This window comes from Onthophagus taurus, chromosome 11 (genome assembly GCF_036711975.1).
Source record: "Onthophagus taurus isolate NC chromosome 11, IU_Otau_3.0, whole genome shotgun sequence".
In the NCBI taxonomy this organism is placed as follows: domain Eukaryota; kingdom Metazoa; phylum Arthropoda; class Insecta; order Coleoptera; family Scarabaeidae; genus Onthophagus; species Onthophagus taurus.
The window spans coordinates 13,951,335-13,974,810 of NC_091976.1; the positions used below are offsets into that span (position 1 = coordinate 13,951,335).

At 34.3% G+C, this 23,476-nt stretch overlaps 1 protein-coding gene across 2 annotated transcripts in view; it reads left to right on the forward strand.

The window, feature by feature from the left end:
• Positions 1 to 2,208: 2,208 nt before the first annotated feature.
• LOC111413616 (NAD synthetase) overlaps positions 2,209 to 23,476 on the forward strand; it is a 28,424-nt gene continuing 7,156 nt past the window's right edge. For both annotated transcript variants that reach the window (XM_071199789.1, XM_023044653.2), the window contains exons 1-6: positions 2,209 to 2,307; positions 2,363 to 2,785; positions 2,841 to 3,236; positions 3,297 to 3,500; positions 3,560 to 3,707; positions 3,773 to 3,941. In XM_071199789.1, the coding sequence (XP_071055890.1) occupies positions 2,384 to 2,785; positions 2,841 to 3,236; positions 3,297 to 3,500; positions 3,560 to 3,707; positions 3,773 to 3,941 (1,319 nt within the window). In that variant the 5' untranslated portion in view covers positions 2,209 to 2,307; positions 2,363 to 2,383. The remainder of the gene's footprint in view (positions 2,308 to 2,362; positions 2,786 to 2,840; positions 3,237 to 3,296; positions 3,501 to 3,559; positions 3,708 to 3,772; positions 3,942 to 23,476) is intronic.

Below are 23,476 nucleotides of genomic sequence, written 5' to 3' on the forward strand. Positions count from 1 at the left end.
ATAATGTTAACTTCAAATATATGATAGGTCCGCATTATCTTACTCAATCCTCTTCAGTTAAAGATCTTGGCGTTGTTCTGGATTCTAGACTACTCTATCGCGATCATATTACTTCTATCGTTTCTGAAGCTACTAAACGCCTAGGATTTATCATTAGGATTTCTCGTCCATTTACTAACGTCCGCTGCATTACTTCTTTATATATGGCATACGTTGCTAGCGGTTTAAATTTCGCTTCAGTAGTATGGAGTCCTGCCTATAATATTTACATCGACCTTATTGAGGGAAGATACAACAGATACCTACAGAGAAGATTTATCCGTTATCTTGCTCACAAATTTTATCTTCCGTACTGCCCTTATTCCCAAAGATGCCAGGTGTTTGGTCTAAGATCTCTCTGTGGCCGTCGACACAGTACGGATCTATTGTTCCTGTTCAAACTAGTTAATGGAGTTCTCGACGCTCCGATTCTTTTAGAGCAGATCCACTTTAATGTTCCTTCTTTTGCTATTCGATCACCATTTTTGTTCAGACTACCTGCTTCTGGATCTAGTGCGCATGCCGGTTCACCTCTGTTGAGACTGATGCACACTTGCAATGTTTATTGTTTCAATGTTGATTTCTTTTGTAATTCAATGATGTCGTTTAAAAAATCCGTTTTAACTTTAAGTATTTGTCATTAGTTTTTTCTTTGTAAAATTAATTTACTCAATCGAAACACATTCGTTTACCATATTTATATTGATTTCTTGCGGGTGGTGGGGCAGAAAAGAAAAGCAACAAAATTTGTCCTTTCTTATGGTCCTTATTATTCTGTTTTTCTATCCGCGTAATATCGATGATTATGTGGACCAATCTAGTCTCTGTGTTTATTTTCTTTTCTGCTTCGTGCTTGCTGATTTAATTCCATTTTTTTTTTTATTGTTTCATGCTTTTGATAAATTTTTTAGTTTTTTTTTGTTCTTTCTTATGTAGTCTGTTTTCTTTTCTTTTATATTATTGTAGTGGACACTTTTTTGGTATTTTTTCCTGTACGTGTCCCGAATATGAATAAATAAATAAATAAATAATAAATAAACAACGCCATGGAACATTAAAATAAAAAAATATGGGTTGTAAAGCTTATTCATTATTGGTACTTTTTTGTCTCTTGAGTTTTTTCCTTAAAGATAACAGTTTTAGCGTAAAAAAATAAAATATGCTACATTGTATTGTAAAACGCTGCTATTATTAAAAACAAAATTTTCTTTATAGCTGGCTATGGAAGTTGTACACTTACTAAGATTTAGTACTAACTAAATAACATGAATTAATTGTGATTTTCATAAAAAAAACATAATAAGATGAATGTCTGAACAAATTACGTTGTTTTAAACAATATTACAAAATAGATACTCTTGTTTAATAACAATCAAAAATTATTATTAATAATCATCAATAATTATGAGGATTCACCGTAAATGAAAGTTACAAGTTCTCATAACCAACTTTTAGCATAATTTTAGCTAAACGTGGCTGCACATAGCGGTGCATGGCACGATATTTCATTTTTTTACACGGAAATTGTTAACTTTAAAGAAAATACTAAAGAGACAAAAAAGTACCACTAAAGAATTAACTTTACAACCCATATTTTTTTATGTTAGTATTCCATAGCGTTAAACAGTTCTTATAAAAAAAATCAAGGGGGTGGTGAATTTCGTCCCCTTAGAGGGCGCTAGGGAAGTTTAAGGTATGCTTGACAATAAGGTCTTAACCAGTAGTAAATATGTACAAAGTTTCAAATTTTACGGTTTACTTACAGCCAAAATACAAAATAAAATGTAAATTTTTAACTCAACTTTGACAGCTCATAGCTCGAAAACAAACGAGTTGCGACCCTACATTTATATAAAAAATTTGTGTTATTTTGGCAAGTACTACGTCCTAGTAGTTTCCCGGTTAAAAACTGAACCACCTGTATATTTAGCAGAGGTCCAAACCATGCCAGATTGGTTTACAAGTTAACTATTTTAACAGTTACTGAATAACAGATGTCGCTAAAAAAATTTTCATTATCTAGATATTCTTTTTTCAGATTAAATATTAAACAAACTACTAAATCCTATATTTTCTGATTAATAACAATAATGACATCTTTTAAATATATTTTTACCAACTTAATACGATACGATTAAAGACAAAATTAGGTTGGTCACATTGATATTTGACATAACCCGGTACATAACCTATTTGTTTGATCTATAAAATCATTTGTACTCATTTTATTTTTTTTAACAGTATTGATTTATATCTATTAATAAACAGGTAATCCCTAATAATTTTTCACTTAATACTGTTACATTAATTTTATTTTTTCTAGTTACATATAAAAATACCAAAAATGGGTAAAAAAGTAACAATAGCTACTGCTACATTAAATCAATGGGCCTTAGATTTCGACGGAAATCTTCAACGAATCCTAGAATCTATCATTGAAGCTAAAGAACAGGGTGCTGCTTATAGAACAGGTCCTGAATTAGAGATATGTGGTTATAGTTGCGAAGATCACTTTTACGAAAACGATACATTTTTACACAGCTGGGAGGTGCTTTTAGAACTATTAACATCACCTTCATGTAATGATATCCTTATTGATGTTGGTATGCCAGTGAAATTTAAAAGTGTAGCTTATAACTGTCGTGTGGTCTTTTTAAATCAAAAAATTTTATTAATTCGTCCAAAACTTGCTATGTGTAATGATGGAAATTATAGGGAATCTAGGTGGTTTACATCTTGGGAGAAGGTATTTTTGATATTGAAATAGAAATGATTAAGAAATTAAATGTATGTTATTTAAGGTTCGAAAAATAGAAGAATTAAGATTACCGGAAATTATATCTTCAATAACCGGCCAAAAAACAGTTCCTTTCGGTGATGCTATTTTAGACACAAAAGATACTTGCTTAGGGTTTGAAATTTGTGAAGAATTATGGAGCCCTAAAAATACGCATGTAGATATGAGCTTGGATGGAGTTGAAATAATAATAAACGGTTCTGGCAGTCACACAGAATTAAGAAAAGCTTATATTATAAGAAAATTGGTTACTGATGCTACTTTAAAATGTGGGGGTTGTTATGTTTTTAGTAATTTAAGAGGTTGTGATGGTCAAAGAATTTATTTCGATGGAAATTCTTGTATTTGTTTAAATGGGGAAATTTTAGCTTACTCTAAACAATTCGCTTTACAAGATGTTGTAAGATAAAAAATTAATTTTTTTATGTAGCTTTTATTATTAGTTTAATTTGTGTATTAGGAAATAACCACAGCCACTTTTGATTTAGAAGACATCCGATCTTATCGAAACTCAAAACGGAGTTTCGTTGTTGAATCAGCTAGATGTGCTAATTATCCAAGGATAGAAGTTGATTTTTCATTAACAGAACATAGCAATAGTAGGTTACCAATTTCTGTCCCTGTAGATTGGATTAGTTTACCACCAGAAGAAGAAATCGCTCAGGTTTTATTGACTAAATTATTTTTATTTAAAGATAATATTATAAAAATTACGTTGTTTAGGGTCCTGCATGTTGGTTGTGGGATTATTTGCGACGCTCAGGACAAGGAGGATTTTTTCTACCTTTAAGTGGAGGAGTTGATAGTTCAAGCACAGCTTTAATAGTTTATTCATTATGTAGATTAATCGTACAAGAGGTACAAAAAGGAGGTAATAATATTAATAAATAAATCTGATAAATTTCCTGTTTTGATGAAGTAATAAATGATTTTTAGAATCTACAATTTTATCAGATTTGAGGAGAATATTGGGTGATCATGAATATACTCCAACATTACCCAATGAGTTGTGTAATCGTATTTTAGTAACATGTTATATGGGAACAGAAAATTCTTCAAAAGAGACTAAGAAAAGAGCGGCTGGATTGGCCGCTGCTATAGGAAGGTAAGAAACACCATTTAACAATGACTTACAAAGGAAGTATCAGAACTGTCCCTCACCGATTTTGTTGAAATTTGGTACAGCGATAGTATAGCCAAAAATAAGGTTACGTATTGTTATGTACGTGCTAATAAAGCCCCTGGGGCGAGTTATAAGGGTTGGAAGTCGGGGCGAAATATACAGTGTGTCCCCGTAAGGCAGCCATATTCAACCTGCGGCCCTGTCAACTGTTCCTTGCGGCCCGCAACACACAATGTATAAAAGGTGATTTAAAAAAAAATAAATTTTATGGAATAATATACAGAATTATTCGGACCACTCGTACCACCCTTTTTATACTGAAATGATAAGTCATAGAAAGTTGAAATAAAACATTCTTAATCTCCTTGTATAAATAAAAATATGCAACGAAACAATAGATACGCTTCCTACGCTTGCTGTACGCAGGGACTTCCCCAACGACTGACTCCGCGCTGAGCTAGCATTAAAATGTTAGGTCTGTCCTAACGTGTTGATTTGTTTAGTAGGGTAATACCTTTTGCGCGTGGTGGTTTTGTTTTATTATTTGAAGTGTTTATTACGGAAAACGAGTGTAACGTACTTTTGACTGTTGTAACATATTGTTTGTTATAATTTTTAATTATAATAATGGCGAGAAAATCTTCAAAACGAAAAATTTTGGACGAAAATAGAGCGTTTCAAGACAATTGGGGAGATGAATATTTTGTTGTTGCAAATAAACATGGTTCGGCAACATGTTTGATTTGTCGTGAAAGTATTATATTAAAAAAATATAATATTGTTCGTCATTATACTACGAAACACAAATCATTCGATGATACATTTTCTCACGGCTCTTTAATAAGATGCGAAAAGTTGACTTTTTTGAAAAAGTCATTGCAACAACAACAAAATATGATATCAGTGACAATATCACAAGATACAACAGTGACAAGAGCATCGTATGAAATTTGTTATATACTGGGTAAACACATGAAACCATTTACCGATGCAGAGGTTGTGAAGGAATGTTTCCTTAGTGCTTCCAATATATTATTTGATAAGTTTAGTAATAAAAATCAAATAATATCTCAAATAAAAAACATGCAGCTCTCTGATTCTACCTGCGTTAGACGTATTGAAGATATTTCAAAATACATTTCTGATCGCGTCATAGAAGAAATAAAAAATTGTAAATATTTTAGTTTGGCTTTTGATTCTAGCACCGATATTTCATCAACAGCACAATGTTCCGTTTTCGTTAGGTATTGTACCGAAGAAAATTATATTTACGAAGATTTTTTTAAATTTCTTCCTATGAAGAATCAAACCAGAGGCACTGACTATCTCGATATTATTAGTACTTTTCTGGAGAACAATAATATTGATGTAAAAAAATTGGTTTGCGTGTGCACGGATGGATGCCCTTCAATGATACGATCCGAAAAAGGTTTTGTTTCCCTATTGAAAAAGAAATACAATTTAACAAATCTCTTATCCTTTCACTGTATCATTCACCAAGAGAACTTAGTAGCACGTATCTCCATTGCCGAAATAGACGCCGTGATGAAGACCGTAATAAGTATAGTAAATTATATTCGAGCACGAGAACTGAACCACAGGAAATTTAAAAGTCTTTTAGAAGAAATGAATTGTAATTACAATGACATTCCTTTACATACCTCGGTGCGATGGTTAAGTAGAGGAAAAGTTCTGGAACGGTTTTTTTCTTTAAGGCAAAACATTATTTTGTTTTTGCAACAAAACAATAAAATTTACAATGAACTGGAAAATAATGGATGGTGCTGTCTTTTAGCTTTCCTGTGCGACATTACAGATAAACTTAATGAGCTCAATCGCAGCTTACAGGGGGAAAATAAAATTATTTCGCAGATGGCGAATAAAGTATTTGCTTTTGAAGGAAAATTAAAGATCTATTACGAAGAAATGCAGAACCAAATATCACGTAACTTTCCAACCATAATAAAAGCTGGTATACATATTTCTCAAGAAAATTATATGATGTTTGCTAATTATTTAGCTGCCTTATCCAATGAGTTTAAGAGCAGATTTCAGGATTTACGTTATATCAAGAATTCTCTGTTGCTTATGGAAAATCCTTGGCACTTAGAAACAACAAGTGTAACACAATTAGCATCTTTTGGATGTGATTATGCAAAGATATTTGATGAATATATCGAATTTAAGAACGATACAAGTTTGGAAGCTATTTTTAAAGAAAAAAGAGAAGGTCAGGAGTACAATGAGTTTTGGAGAGTAGTACCAGAAAAATATAAACATTTACAAAAGTGTGCCCTTTTACTGCTCACGTTGTTCGCATCAACGTATATTTGTGAATCATCATTTTCAAAAATGAAATATGCGAAGAACATTTACAGAAATAGACTTACTGATTCTCATCTTGATGATGTATTGAGGATAGCATGTACCAATTACAAACCCGATTTGTCTCAAGTAGTAAAAAAATTGTCACAGTATCAAAAATCACATTAATTATTTTTTGTGTAAAAATAATATTATAACGGTAACAAATAAATATTGTAAAAAATACATTCGTTTTTTATTGTGTAAAATACTATTACATTATGTACAGGTGTCCCAATTTCGATGTCCGCATAGGCTATCTCCGAAACTAAAAGAGATAGAAAAAAAGTAGCTTACATGTCATGATCTCGTTTTTCGAGAAAATGCTAATGCCGAAAACTCCGAACGGCTATCGTCTTTTGTTTTCACCCTATCGGCAAAAACTGAAAATTTTGCAAAAACGACAATCGCGAATATCTCACTTATTATCAAAGATGGAGTATTATAAATAAAACATTATATGGGCAACTTTTTACGAAGAATTCAGTGGCGTAGGTAGAATTTTTTTCCCATCTTTTATTTTCGAAATTTTAGACGTAACTTTATTTTTTTAAATGGAAACCATAGTTGGCAATGGCTTAAAATAATTTGTTATTTTCTTCTGATAACAAATATATATAGTTTGTTTGTATATTTCTTATAGTTATTAAATAATTAACAAAAATTCATTTTGTTCCATCTAAATCTAATGTATGTATTTAAAAGCTAATGTTGCTATGGTGATAACCATACATACTATGATGGAACATAAAAAAAAATTCCATAACAACTCTGGCATTATGTGCTGGTACGATGCAAGGTTTATATATAAAAGGTTGTCTAGGTTCGTACGCAACCATACTGCGCATTACGTCACATGTGGAAAATAATACCGCCAAGCAATTCAAATTAAACAAATGCATGGAACACTATATGGCCATGAGGTTGTGTGCGCAATCCGTGATCGCTTACGTCACGAAACACTCCTGCTCTTGCCCCTCGCCCACAAACTAAAATCAAAGTATTGCAGCATAGGAACTTAGACAACCTTTAATATATAAACCTTGGGTACGATGCACCAGCATGTTAAGTGTCAAAGTATAACAAAACTGAATAAAACTTTACAATGAATTTTGAAAATTATGAAAAATGTAACGTGATGGAATGCTATATATTGTCAGATAAAAATGCGACGTTAGCCGTGGAATTTTATTTCACAAGATATCCAGAAAGAAGACGTGCGGTTGTCTTCTTTCTGGTCTTTGCTCGTTGTAAGAGCCTTCAGCCGGTTAGCAGAAAATTTAATAGATATTTGATCCTTCCCCAAACCACATACAAAAACATACCAAAATGACCTGCAAGAGAAATTGCAACAAGACGTCTGACCCAAAAGCCGCTGCTCCCGAATATAATAGAGAAATAAGTATAAACCATACAAAGCGGGGCTAACTCATTATTTACGTGCCGGAGATGTCAATCGAAGATTAGAATTTTGTAGATGATATTTAGAAAAATTAAGTAATCTGCTGTTTGTTCAAAATGTTATCTGGACCGATGAAGTCTCTGAGTGTTCAAAGAAGATTGGGGTTCAATGTATGGTGTGTCCTTTTAGATAATAGAATTTTGGCATATAGTATCTACCATAAAAACTTAAACTCAGGGAAGTACCTCAATATATTAAGGCAGCACATTGAGCTTTTAGTCGACAATTTGCCACTAAATATGTCTCAAATGATATATTTTCAGTATGACGGAGCACCAGCACATAATGCCAGAGTTGTTAGTGAATTTTTAAATACTACTACAAACTCAAGGACAGTAGAATCTAATAGGACTGCTACAACCATTGTTGTGACAACCTACCCGCAAACTACGTCACACCATTTTCCACGCCCAGCTGTTGTTATGGTCTATGCGTTTGCTGTGTGTTTTTAGAGGTTATATCCTAGACGTATTCATATTAGTTTTGAAATTTTATGTTTTTAGACGTATTAATGTTTATCATATAACCTCTAAAAACACAGACAGTTACCAGGCGTGGTAAATAGTGTGACGTAGATTGCGGGCAACCAACAAGCAGTCCTGTTAGATTCTACTGTCCTTGCTACAAACTTTGGCAATAATTGGAAACAATGCTTTCCCTCATGGTATGGTTATCACCATAACAACATTAAGTTCTAAATACATAACAATAGTTTTAGAAAGAACAAAAAAAATTGATACATTATATTCAATCATAGTATGTATGGTTATCACCATAGCAACATTAGCTTTTAAATACATACATTAGATTTAGATGGAACAAAATGAATTTTTGTTAATTATTCAATAACTATAAGAAATATACCCCACAAACTATATATATTTGTTATCAGAAGAAAATAACAAATTATTTTAAGTCATAGCCAACTATGGTTTCCATTTAAAAAAATAAAGTTACGTCTAAAATCTCGAAAATAAAAGATGGGAAAAAAATTCTACCTACGCCACTGAATTCTTCGTAAAAAGTTGCCCATATAATGTTTTATTTATAATACTCCATCTTTGATAATAAGTGAGATATTCGCGATTGTCGTTTTTGCAAAATTTTCAGTTTTTGCCGATAGAGCGAAAACAAAAGACGATAGCTGTTCGCAGTTTTCGGCGTTAGCATTTTCTCGAAAAACGAGATCATGACATGTAAGCTACTTTTTTTCTATCTCTTTTAGTTTCGGAGATGGCCTATGCGGACATCGAAATTGGGACACCCTGTACATAATGTTGCGGCCCGCGTAACTTACCAAATATAGGTATGTGGCCCTAAAGAAAAAAAAGTTGAGTATGGCTGCCGTAAGGTATAATTGACGATAAATTTTGGAATTCAAATTCCATCTTTTGCAGTTAAAGTCTGGATGACATAAAACGAAATATAACCAAGTTTTACGTCAAATGTCCTCAAAGTACCAAAATTAACGCAAGAAGTTTGTTAACTGTTGCAGGTAAAGTGGTCTTTCTGAGCAATGTACAACAAAAGTTGATTAAGATAAAATGTTTGTTATGTTAAATTATAGCGATATGCCGAATTTTATTAATTTAGGATATAAAAGCAAAATGCAGATTTTTAAATCATAAGATTAACAGAACATTTTCGATCTAAACTGAATTAACATAAAAGCTTATTCAATGATACCACCACCAACACTAACACATAATTCAGCCCTTTTCCGACATTGTTTATAACTTTTTCAAATATGGTCCAACGGAATTTCTCTAATAACAGTTTCAATTTTTTTGTTTTAAACGGTCTAAATTGATATTAAAATTTTCAGTGTACACTTTTTGTTTTACCTACATAACCTCAAAAATAAAAGTCCATAATAAATAAATCCGGACTTCTTGGCGACTATGGTTGCGGATCATATCTACCAATCCATTTTTTTCGAAATAACGTATTTAAATAATTTCAATTAAAATGGTCGAATGTGGGCCGCAATGTTTTTATGTTTTTTAAAAAAGTTCTGTCTTTCAAAATTTTGTACCAAAGCCACAAACAATAATCTAAACGTGGTTAAATTTTGGTTTATACGGCAATATTTTATTTTCTCGATAAATTGTTTGTAAATGGGGTTTACTTATACCGACTTGAACTGCCCTTTTTCTTAACGACACCTTACCGTAATCCATTGCGTTCGTTACTGCAACAATCGACCCCGCATCATGTTCATCTAAAAGGTTTTTTTTGCTTCCTTTTATTTTCCACATTGCCCGTTTCCGAAATTTTTTTAACAACTCTCTTAATTGTTTTTTTATCTACTAAAAATCCAAATTTTTCCTCAAATTGCCTTAAAACTGCATTGTGACTAATGTTCCCCAATCCATAGCATTGCACTCTAAATATTTTATATTGTAATATAAACATGATCAATTAATATTTGACAATAGGCTAAAGTTAAGCTATCAAATGATAATTGTTAGTTCACTCAGGTCATTTGTTTTTATTGTAAAACGGAATATTAGAAAAAAATTTTCAAAAAAAAACTCATTTTTTCTTTTATATGCTAAATTAATAAAATTCGGCATATCGCTATAATTTAACATAACAAACATTTTATTTTAATCAACTTTTGTTGTACATTACTCAGAAAGACCACTTTACCTGCGACGGTTAACAAACTTCTTGCGTTAACTTTGGTACTTTGAGGATATTTGACGTAAAACTTGGTTATATTTAGTTTTAAGACATCCAGACTTTAATTGCAAAAGATGGAATTTGAATTCAAAAATGTATCGTCAATTATACCTTACGGGGACACAATCTGGGGACACACTGTATACAGGGTGTCAGATAAAAAACGCCCCAAGCTGTAACTCTGTCATTTACATTCCGATTTTCATGAGCGAAGTATCAAATGAAATGGTTTGATAAATACTATTATTCGACACTTTCTGTGGATATATATGTATGTATTCACAGGATTGATAGGACTGACAGGATTGATTATTTTTAATGATAATAATATTAATTATTTTTATATAGTAACGTTCTTTTGTTTTGTACATGTCGTGTGCACAGCATGCTACAGCCACTTCCCCTCCTATAAAGATTAATAAAAAGAGGAATATGGTGGTTAAAAACAAAAGAAATCATATTTAAAAATTGAAAGTAACTTTTTTTTGAATTTTTATATTATCAGAATTGATTGCCTCGCTGTGGTGACATGTTGAATTTTCTTTTAAAAGAAATGCTGGTTTAAGGTTGTTGATGTTAACAGCTACTTCCTTGTTATTTTTGAAAATTACAAAATATTTCGGAAATGTTTTTATCACTTTAAATGGGCCTTCATATCTTGGTGTTAAAGAGGGTTGAATCCCATTAATTTTGACAAAAACAAATTTTGAAATGAATAAATCTTTATGAATAAATGGTTTTTGGTTAGAATGAAAAACTGTGTTTACTGGTTTCAAACAAGAGAATGTTTCTCGTAAACTAGATAGCAATGGATCAGATTCCAAAGGGTGTTGAATATTAACAAAAAATTCTCCTGGAAGCCTAAGTGGTTGACCGTATACAAGTTCAGCAGATGAACAACCTAGGTCTTCCTTAAGAGATGATCTGAGGCCTAGGAGAACCAAGGGAAGATCATTGTTCCACCTCGTAGTGTTACCTCTGGCAGTTATGGCTGTTTTTAAAGAACGGTGAAACCTTTCTAAAATTCCGTTGCTTTGGGGATGGAAGGTGGATGTATGAATTTGACGTGTTCCTAGAAGGGTGTGAAATTTTGAAAAGAGTTTTGATTCGAATTGTCGTCCCTGATCATGGGTTATAGTGCTAGGAATGCCAAATCGGCTGAAATAATGCCGAAACAAAGTATCCGCAATAGAAGAAGAACCAATATCTTTGAGAGGAAAAGCTTCTGGCCAACGCGTGAAACGATCTATTACGGTGAGCACATATGTGCAGCCAAGGGACGGAGTGAGAGGACCGACCAAATCAATGTGGATATGATCGAATCTTAATTTTGGTATCGGAATTTTACTAATAGGTGATTTTGTGTACTTTTGAACTTTTGTTTGTTGACATCGCAAACAGGTTTTTGTCCATAACTGAATGTGTTTTGTCATGTGAGGCCAAAAGAATCGTGTTTTGATGATGTGTGTAGTAGCGCGAATACCAGGATGTGTTAAGTTGTGAAATTTGTTGAAAATTGTTTTACGAAATTTTTGTGGTATGTATGTTCGAGGATTGTTTGTTGAAATGTCGCACCAAAGCTTTACATCTGAATGTGATGTTGTTTGTTGCGATAGGTTATATTTAGTAGTTTGTGTCTTTGAGTATTGTTTGTTTAGTAAATGTGTTAATTCTGTATCGTTAAATTGCGCATTTTTTAAGGTTTGTGTGTCAGGGTACTGTGAATTTAGAGAATCAATATTTGTTCTGGACAACGTGTCCGCTACAATGTTTGATTCTCCTGTAATGTACCTGATATCTGATGTGAATTGTGTTATGTAAGTAAGATATCGTGTCTGACGTGGAGTTTTTTCTGTGTTAGAAAAAATTGTGTTGATTAGAGGTTTGTGGTCAGTGTAAACTACAAATTGATGTCCATGTAAAAAATGTTTAAAGAATTTGATACTAGTGTAAATTGCTAACAATTCTCTATCAAAAGTTGAATAATTTATTTGGCTTGAAGATAATTTTTGAGAAAAAAATGCTAAAGGTTGTGTTTTATTGTCTATAGTCTGTGATAAAACTGCTCCTATACCTTTACTTGAGGCGTCTGTCGTCAGTGAAAGAGTTGCTTGTGGTGATGGGTGTGCAAGAGTGACGGATTTTGAAAAAGTTCTTTGGCTTTAGTGAAGGAAATGTCGTGATGGTGTGTCCAAGAAGTGATTGATTTAAGTTTTTGTGAATAAAGTGTTTTTGATAAATGATGTAAAGGAGCTAAAATGTTTGAGATGTTTGGTAAAAATCTGTGATAAAAATTTATCATTCCTAAGAATCGCTGTAATTGTTTTAGTGTGGTTGGTTTTGGAAATTCAGTTATGGCATTAACCTTAGATTGCGAAGGGCGAACGCCTTCAGCAGAAATTTGATGACTTAGGAAATTTAAATCTGTAACTCCAAAAACACATTTTGTTGGTTGTATATTAATATTGCAAGAGCTTAACCTCTCAAACAATTGTTGTAAATGAAGATAATGTTCTTCTTCATTGCGACTGGCTACTAGAATATCATCTAGATATACGAATAGGAAATCTAAGCCAGATAGAACTTCGTTTATGAACCTTTGAAAGGTTTGTGCCGCATTACGTAAACCGAAAGGCATTCTTGTGAATTCGAACAGACCAAACGGTGTAGTGATAGCCGTTTTAGGAATATCGTCTTCTTCTACAGGAATTTGGTGATAAGCTCGTACCAGATCTAATTTTGAAAAAATTTTGCAATTGTGTAAATGTAAGTTAAAATCTTGAATGTGCGGAAGAGGATAACGATCTGGAACTGTGATGTTGTTGAGTTGTCGGTAGTCTCCACATGGTCTCCAATCGTTGGAATTTTTCTTAGGAACCATGTGAAGAGGCGACGCTGTAGAAGAAGAAGAGGGTCGGCAGATTCCTAATGCCACCATTTGTTCGAATTCTTTCTTTGCGATGTTGTGTTTGTGCACGTCTAAACGTCGGGGACGACAAAACGGTAAGTGTGAGTTGGTAACAATTCTGTGTCGAGTGTTATGTCCAACTGGTTTTGTAAAGTCCGGTGTAGACGTTAATTTTGGAAATTTTTTTAAGAGTGTTGTATATTTGGTTTCAAAAGAAAAAATTTTGGGAGTTGGAATAGTATTTTTGACAATGGAACCAATTGAAAACAGATTGGTTTTCGAATCTACCAATCGCTTCTTTTTTATATCCACCAAGATACCAAATGCATGAAGGAAATCCGCACCAATGATTGGTTTACTAACATTAGCTATAGTAAATACGAATGGGAAATTCCTTCTTAGATTTAATGAAATTGTAAGCATTTTTTTACCGTATGTAGTAATTGTAGTACCATTAGCGGCAGAAAGGTTTGAGTTGGTATCTTGGTTACGTTTCGGATATAATTTGTGAGGTAGAACCGAAATGTCAGCTCCAGTGTCAATTAAAAAATTTAGGTTATTTTGATTGTCAAAAATGAAAAGTCGCGAACTGACAGAATTTACCGTAAATTGAGGTTGACTTTTTGTCAAAATTTTGAATTTGGAAAAATTTTGTTTTTCTTTTGAAACCTTTATTAGTTTTTTGATGTCGATGGAAAATTTTGGTTTTTGTCGGTGAAGGAATTATAAAATTTGCAATATGTTCCTTCACATTTAACCGCGTTGTCTCCAAATTTACGGTGATACCAACAAATAGTCGAATAACTCGTAGAATTAGATCTATTCCGCGAGTGACGTGACGAAGAACGATGTCTATCTCGAGAATTGTGAAAACAATTACAATTACAATTCTTCGACGTATTTGTTGGTATGTTTTGAAATTGGGTAGTCAAAGAATTTATTTGATTTTCCAAATTTTTTGTCCTGTTGTCCTGTTGTTGTTGTTGTTGTGTAATGGTAGTCACTAGTGCTTGACACGTTAACGTCAGATTTTGGATTGTTGTTAGTAATTCGTCGTGTGGTGGTGTTTTTGTGGTGCGATGTTTTTGAACTTCCGAGAGGTGTGTTGAGGTCGACGTCAAATTCATTGATTCCCACACCTTGTCGGCAATGGAAAGAATGTCCACCACATCCTCTTTACCAGAAGCGAGGAGTGCAACCGAAACAACACGAGGTAGTCTCCTTTGCCACAATTTTAATAATAAATTTGGACTAACCACTTGAGAACCACCAACCGTGGTCAACATCGCTCGATAAAATTCTGACGGTTTTTGATCTCCCATTTGCAAACCTAACAGAACATCGTCCAGCCGTTTTTCTTCACTCAATGATAACCTGTCGATAAACAATTTTTTGAGTGAAGAATATGGATTTATGTCTGGAGGGTTCTGTATGAGATCTACCACGGTAGAGATGATCTCAGTGGGTAAATTTGCCAAAAGAATGTTAAATTTTGTTTTTTCACTGCTAATTCTAGTTAGAGTAAACTGTGCTTCAACTTGTCGAAACCAAATATCGGGATTAGAAGGCCAAAATGGTGGTAATTTCAGTTTTGAAATATTTTGCAATTCGTGTGCGGTATTGTCACCATCAGCAGGGTCAATCATTTTTAATAAAAAAATTGTCTAGAAAATACGTTTAGGTTTTCTATTAAAGTAAAGTAATTTTTTTAATATTTGTTTTTGTTAAATAAAAATTGTTGAAAATATGATTAATTTTTTGATTCCTCTTAATATTAGTTCTACAGGAATGAAAAGTGACTTTACTCACCGGCACACGACTGTAAACAAAACGTTTAGAATCTTGATGGTTGCGGGACTGGGCTGGCGCTTGTTGTAACTTGATGGAATGACTTGACGTCTTATTGTCAATTGACGTAATATGGCTTGGGTTTGATTTTATTGGGTATGGGTAGAGCGCAGATTCAAATATTTCGTCGGGAGCAGATTCAAGCTAATCTTCAGGTGCAGGTATAAAGTAATCGCTGGGGTTATTTCAAAAAATTCGTCGGGGGCAGGTTCAATTTTCGGGTGCAGGTATAAAGTAATCGTTAGGGTAGGTTCAAAAAAATTCGTCGGGGGCAGGTTCAATCTTCGGGGTCACCAAATTGTGGATATATATGTATGTATTCACAGGATTGATAGGACTGACAGGATTGATTATTTTTAATGATAATAATATTAATTATTTTTATATAGTAACGTTCTTTTGTTTTGTACATGTCGTGTGCACAGCATGCTACACTTTCAATGGACTGTATATGTAATTGTTCTGATTCTGGATTTGATACACAGAAACACACACTTTTCTTTATTTTAAAATCATTTATTGTGAACAAAACGCTTATGGACGTTCGCCATCTTTACTTCGACAAGAATGAACACGAATACACCTGTTTTTAGTTGTTTCCTTAAAAACTACCGTACGCATGCGCCTCGATATTCACAGCGATCCTCAACATTTCGGCCAGCTCAAAATAAGTACAGTTTATTTTGAAAAATACAAACAAAACCATTAAATACAAAATACAAACAACCAATAAAACGTTAACTCTACAAATTTATTGTTGAATAAAGTCACTGAGTCGGTAACTTGCATAATTTCTTAGTTGAACGCTTCAGTATCCCCTTTTCGGTCTGGATCGTAGCCACTCGAACAGCTCCATCCTTTCCTGGGTGGACGTCGATGATGACTCCAAGTGGCCATTGCAGGGGTGGGAAGTTTTCATTTTTTACTAACACCACGTCACCTGGTTTGACTTGGCAGATTGCTTCTTGTCGCCATTTGGTTCGGCCTTGCAAATGACCAATATAATCACGAACCCATAATTTCCAAAACTGTTGCGTAATATGTTGTGTCTTCTTCCAACGTGATAATAAGTTGGTATTGCAGTCCAACATGTTTCTTTCAGGTAAAGCTTGTAGTTGACCGCCAATCAAAAAATGCCCAGGAGTGAGAGGAGTGGGATCATTAGGGTCATCACTTATGGGGTAAAGTGGACGATAATTCATGCATGCCTCTACCTGTGCCAAAATGGTATTAAATTCATCAAAATTTAAGTGACAATTTCCAATCACTCTCTTCAAATGTGACTTCATTATTTTAACAGCAGATTCCCACAAGCCACCAAAATGAGGGGAACCTGGAGGAGAAAAATGCCAGGTTATGCCAATTCGCGTCAATTTTTCTGTGATATTGTCAGTATTAGATCTCAAAAATTCGTACAACCTTGAGAGTTCATTTCTAGCACCCACGAAATTTGTTGCGTTGTCAGAATATATTTCTAAACACAGACCTCTTCTTGCAGTAAATCTCTTCAACGCTGCCAAAAAAGCATCCATTGTGAGGTCTGACACCAACTCAAGGTGCACGGCCTTGACGGAAAAACATACAAATACGCATACATAAGCCTTGATCAACCTTGTGCCACGTGTTAGTCTATCCTTTAACAAAAATGGTCCAGCAAAATCTAGGCCGGTTACCGCAAATGGTCGATTAGGACTTGCCCTGTCACGCGGCAAATCTCCCATCTTATATTCATAAGTTCGTGGATGAGTTTTGAAACAAGTATTACACTCCTTCATTGTTCTTTTTGCTAAAGACTTGCCTCCAACAGGCCAAAACCTTTCTCTGATTGTTGAAAGAAGCGTTTGCGCACCACAATGTAATAATCGTTCGTGTTCGTGCTTAAATAAGAGATGCGTGAATTTATGTTGGCGTGGCAATATACACGGATGTTTCTTTTCATAAGCATAGCTCGTATTTGTCAACCTGCCACCTACTCGTAAGATGTCATTTTTGTCTAAGAACGGACTTAATGGTAAAAGTGCACTTTTATTAGATATCTTGCCTCTACTCTTCAAGTCTCGTCTTTCACTTTCAAAACATTCTTTCTGCACTATCTTTACTATATAATCGACTGATCTTTCTACTTCAGTAACATCTAATTTTCCCGTGTCCCTGTGATTTGTATGTTTTGTATTGTTAATAAATCGTAATACGTAAGCGAATACATTCACAAGAGTGTTGAAACTGGAAAATCTTTCAAAAATGTCTAACCCTTCCTGTTCTGTCACAACCACATTCACTCTTTTCGTTTCCCGTTCCATACTCTTCTGATCTACAACGAATAATTCCTTTGGCCATTTGTTTTCTTCGTATTTTAGCCAAGAAGGTCCTTCAAACCACAATGTAGACGAAGTAAGTTCATCAGCAGTAACTCCTCGTGAGATAATGTCTGCCGGATTATCACCTGACTTCACGTGATGCCAGTCCTCTGTATTTGAATTGGATTGGATTACTGATACCCTATTAGCGACGAATGTCTTCAACTGAGTACTAGTTTTAGTAATCCAGTGAAGGACCACCATAGAATCTGTCCAATAAATTTCTCTATTAATTTCCAACGACATTGATTTTTTTACTTTTCTCAGCAGCTTTACTAAGATTGTAGCTGCACATAATTCAAGTCTTGGCAATGTTAATTGTTTAATTGGCGCGATTTTCGACTTGGCACACAACAGACGTACGTTAAAATTTCCACTTGAATTCTTTGTACGAACATATACACACGCACCGTATGCTCTCTCACTGGCATCAGAAAAGCCATGTAGTTCAATTTCAATCGGATTATCTCCCAAAACACGTCTTGGTATACGTATGGCTTCGACGTTTGGAAGTTGTTGTTTGATGAGTAACCAATTTTCAAGTATGTCTGTAACTGGAACTTCATCCCACTCGGCACCGCTCTGCCATAACCTCTGCATAATGATTTTTGCAGATATAATTATTGGGCCTAACAAACCCAAGGGATCGAAAAGGCGCGATATGGTCGAAAGTATTACTCTTTTCGTCGCTACTGCGCATTCGTTCTCAATTTTAACCTTATATTGAAAGCAATCCTCCTTCGGATTCCAAAAAATGCCTAATACCCTTTCTGACTCACTGATTTGAATGTCTTTCAATGTCTCTGCTGTATTGGTATCATTGATATTTGAGCACCATTTACTAAGTTCGAAATTTCCCAAAGCCAGAGTTTCTGTTATTCGTTTTTTTATGCTTGTTAACTCTTCCAAAGTTTCGGCTCCTGTAAGCAAGTCGTCTACATAAAAGTCCTGACGTATTATTTCTGCGATTACAGGGTCAGATTGTTCAATGTCATTTGCCAATTGGAACAAACATCTGATTGCGGGGAACGGTGCACTTGCAAAACCGTATGTTACCGTATTTAACTGGAATATTTTTATCGGTTGATGTTTCTCGTTTCTCCAGAAAATTAATTGATAAATACGATGTTCAGGCGCTATTAGCACTTGGCGATACATTTTCACGATATCAGCGGATAATACGAAACGATCCGTCTAAATTTTAACATTATAGAAAAAAGATCATTTTGTATAGTTGGACCCACATATTGCGTGTTGTTTAACGACAAACCGTTATGTGTCTTTGCTGACGCATCAAACACCACTCTTATTTTTTGATTTTCAGCATCACCTTTGAAAACAGCATGGTGTGGAATGTAATAACCCTTTTCTGGGTCAATTTCTGATTCTTCGATCTTGGTCATATGATTTAGATCCGCATACTCTCTCATAAAGTTCACATACTGTTGTTTCACAAGCGGATTTTTATCCAATCTTCGTTCTAAACCTTTGAACCTTTCTAACGCATGTTCTTTCGATTGACCGATGCAATTTATCTTGTCGTTAAATGGTATTTGGACCACAAAACTTCCATCCTGGTTTCTCTTAAATGTGTTCGCAAATTGATTTTCACATATTTGTTCTTCCAACGAGAATGACTTCCCGTTTTCTAAATTTTCGATCTCCCAAAAGGATTCTAATTGTTTAGTCAATGTTATGTCAGTAATACACACAGTTGATACCTGCCTTTCAATGTTTTCATGGTCGCATGAGCCACCCAATATCCACCCTAATTTTGTTTCGTACAAATTGGGTCCGGATTTATTTTTTATGTTTCCCTTTTGTAAGACATCCCAGAATATATTTGCACCCAGTAGCACATCAATTTCTCCACCATCCTGGAATTCTGGATCGGCCAGCATGATATGACCCCGTATCCTTATATCAACGTTTGATCTGAGTCTTGGTAAAACAGCGGTTACATGAAGCAAAATTACACAAGTCACTTCCCTCGTGTACCTTCGTGTTTGACTTTCAATTTTTACAACACATTTTGAATTAGTCTTTGACACCGAATTGTTTATTCCAACTATATTTGAATTACAATGAAATTTATCAACGTTCAATTCCTTTGCTGCTTTTTAAGTCATGAAACTTGATTGACTGCCAGTGTCCAGCAAAGCACGAAATCTACATGGTTTATTGAATTTGTCGCGAATTACGATCAGAGCAGTCGATAAAATGACATACTGCCTGTAATCGTTGACTTCATGGTGTGTGATACAATACTGGTTTCAACATCATCTTGAACCGTGTCACCATTTTTCTCCCTTTCAGGGACCATTGACACTTTATAATGTAAAAGTGTGTGATGACTTTTGGAACATTCCCTGCAACCTTTGGACTGACAGGTTTTGATCCCGTGTCCGAATTTCAAACAATTAAAGCACAAACGTAATTTTTTAGCTTCTTCTTGTCGTTTTTGAGAAGACAATTTTAAAAAATTCTCACACTTGTATATTACGTGATCACCTTTGCAACTTGCACACTTGCTATCACTGTTGGTGATTGCTGCATTAGACCTTATGCTGTTTTGAGGTCTTGGACTCGATGTTTTGGATGTAGCTTCTAAGATTTCACATCGTCTTTTCAAAAATTTTCTTAAATGCTCAATGTTGGGTAATTCAACTTCTACATCGAATTCTTGCCATTTTTTCCTACTGCTAGGGTCTAGCTTGTTAACCACGATATGAATTATGAGCACATCCCACGTGTGAACTGGTTGACCAAGTGATTCCAATGCACGTAAGTTTTTGTTCAAAGTATCTAACAACTGACGCAATTTTCCGTGTGATTTCTTTTGCAACGATGGAATTTCAAAAAGAGACGCGACATGATTTTGTATTATCAGTCTTTTGTTTTCGTACCTTTCCTTTAATAGATCCCACGCAATCTGGTAATTGTTTTCAGATGCTGACAACGAACTTAAGGTATGCGAGGCTTTATCTTTTAAAGCTGCACGCAAATAATGAAATTTTTGAATGTTTGACAGTGAATTGTTATCATGCACCAGTGCTACGAAAGTATCTCTAAACTCAATCCATTCTTCGTAATTGCCATGGAATGTTGGCATGTGAATTTGGGGTAATTTGACATTATTTTCTACGTTACCACTACTAATATTACTCACAGATGTGACCGCAGCAGTTGTATTGTTATTTGCGATAGAAAATTCTTTTAAAAATACTTCGATATCAGCAACGATCTTAGAATGTGAATTTTCGAATAACTCACGTTCGTCAGAGTCCTCTACACCCTGCTCTAACTCAATCATAGTTTGAATTTCGTCATATTGCTCAAAAACAGGTCTGATTTTCTCTAATTTTATTTCTAACTGACGTAAATCGACGCCAGTTGGTTGTTCTTTATTAAAGTTCTCGAAATAAGTAACCAGTCTGGTCACCTGGCCCTTTAGATTACCACGTTTCAACAATAATTTTTTCTTTTCGTCAGACATTTTGGCGAAATGTAGGCACACACACACATGAAAGGAAACGGTAAAAAGGGATAGCGTTGGGCTTACCTTGTTTTCTAATTCGACCACGTGTCTTTATTCTCTTGGAGCCTTGATGCCGGCACCCTCGTCTGTACCAAATCCCCTTCGAAGGACCAAAATATTCGACACTTTCAATGGACTGTATATGTAATTGTTCTGATTCTGGATTTGATACACAGAAACACACACTTTTCTTTATTTTAAAATCATTTATTGTGAACAAAACGCTTATGGACGTTCGCCATCTTTACTTCGACAAGAATGAACACGAATACACCTGTTTTTAGTTGTTTCCTTAAAAACTACCGTACGCATGCGCCTCGATATTCACAGCGATCCTCAACAACTATGATTCATGGTACAAATAAATTTTTTCCAACGCCATCTTCAATTTCAAGCGACTATTAGCTTTTGTTTTTCAAATTGCTCCATATATTTTTCTTCACGTCATTGGATAGAGATTGTTTTTCTGAATCCATTGATGTACAATACATCCATTTTGAATGTAATTTTAGCAGAGATAAGACATCCTGTATATACAGGATGATGACTGATAAGTTACAGTCGTTTTAATCGCTTCATTTCTACGGATAAGTTTGTTACGATTAAGCGGAAAACTTAGGGACAGCTTTAAGCGATTAACATTCTGAGACGAGAACTACCGGAATCCCTTCAGACTTCAGTACGCCACGTTGAAGCCAGTCTGGAACACACACCAGCACCACTTTTTCCGATTCAACTGAACCCTTCTCTTCCCGCGAGGCTTATTTCTGTTTCTTTTTAATTTATAGCTCGCGTAAATTGTTCTAAAAAAAATTAAAGCGACAAAACTTTGAAAAATTGTTAACAGGATTCGACAAACACAATTATTTACCATATTTTAGTTAAAACCGCGTTAAAATCTAACCAGCCGTTTTCGAACATACCGCATCCTACTAAACCGCGATTTTCTGCAAAACTATATGGAATATCGAAAAAATTAAATATGCACTTCATTAAGAACAGATCAGGGTACCACCTGTTCAAATTTGATTTCTTTTCATCAGATAGTTTTCGAGAAAAAAAATCGCAAAGTGGGCTAAGTTGCCGGCACCGTCAAAAATTGGCTACTTTTTTCATTTAACTTGCGATTTTAGGAAAACCGCGGACTCAAAAATTTTCAAATTCACATATGTTACGTAGAAATGTTCAGTGAATACAACAAAGCTAACTGCAATTTTTTTATCGGCCGGTTCTCGATATATCGATCTTTAAACTGACCAGAATTGATTTTTCAAGTTATACCGAGATTTATTTAACTGGAGTTTATATAGCGACTGAAGAACCGGCCCTAAATCCTCAATCAGAAGTGTACTCATCCACTTTCTGTGTTTGGATTGAGAGTAATACATTTTTATTATTTAAATCTCGGATTTTCCTAAGACATAAAATAAAATAAAGTGTACATAAAAGTAGGTACTTATGCGTTAGTCTAATATTAGTTCTTTTAAGGTTTCCTTTAAAAATATATTCTTCACTTAAATACTATATATTTGAAAATAAATTTCTTAAGGTAGTGGTAGTCGGAAATATTTAATTTTAATTTCACCATGTTATTAAAGATAAATCATTATATTTGTGTTGAATAAATCGAATACATAGTGTTATAATAATAATTTTTATACAGGTGTCCCGTTAAGCGTACGGAGCGGCTGTATCTCAACAACGGTAAGGCCTAGAGGTTTGGGAAGAAAATCCTTATAAGCAAAGTGGGCAAGAGAAATAGTTGAAAATTATTTTGAAGTTCGTAATTCGAACTCGACCGCGAGGGGGCGTAACTGCCATTGTGAAACATAAAATTCCCGCTATCTCAGAAAGATAGACGATGAGCTATAACGTTGACAACATCATTTAGTAGCTTGGATAATACCGCATCGCTTTTGTTTTGCGATATTTCTCATATCTGTCATAATAAGGGAGGGAGAGGCCAATGCGTTTTCAAATGTTTACATTTTAATATCTCCTGAACCATTCAACCGATTTGAATATTTTTGGTCTTGTTTGAAAGAGCATTTCATGCTCTTTTAAAAGATTTTCAGCAAGACCGCTTGGTTTAAAACAAATAAGCTAGAGGGCGTTATCTGCAGCGGTTACATATTTTTGTGATTTTTGAAAAAAAGTTATATGGAACGGTACTATTTACATCACAGACCGTTAATCACCATAAAATTTGCTAAATATTAGTGAAAACCGCATCTCGATATCTCCATCCATTCTCGAATTATAAAAGAAAATGTTAAAAATTCGTATCACTTAATCGGATCAAGTTACCTTAGGAAACAAATAAGAGAGAACAGAAATTTTATTATCTAGAACCTT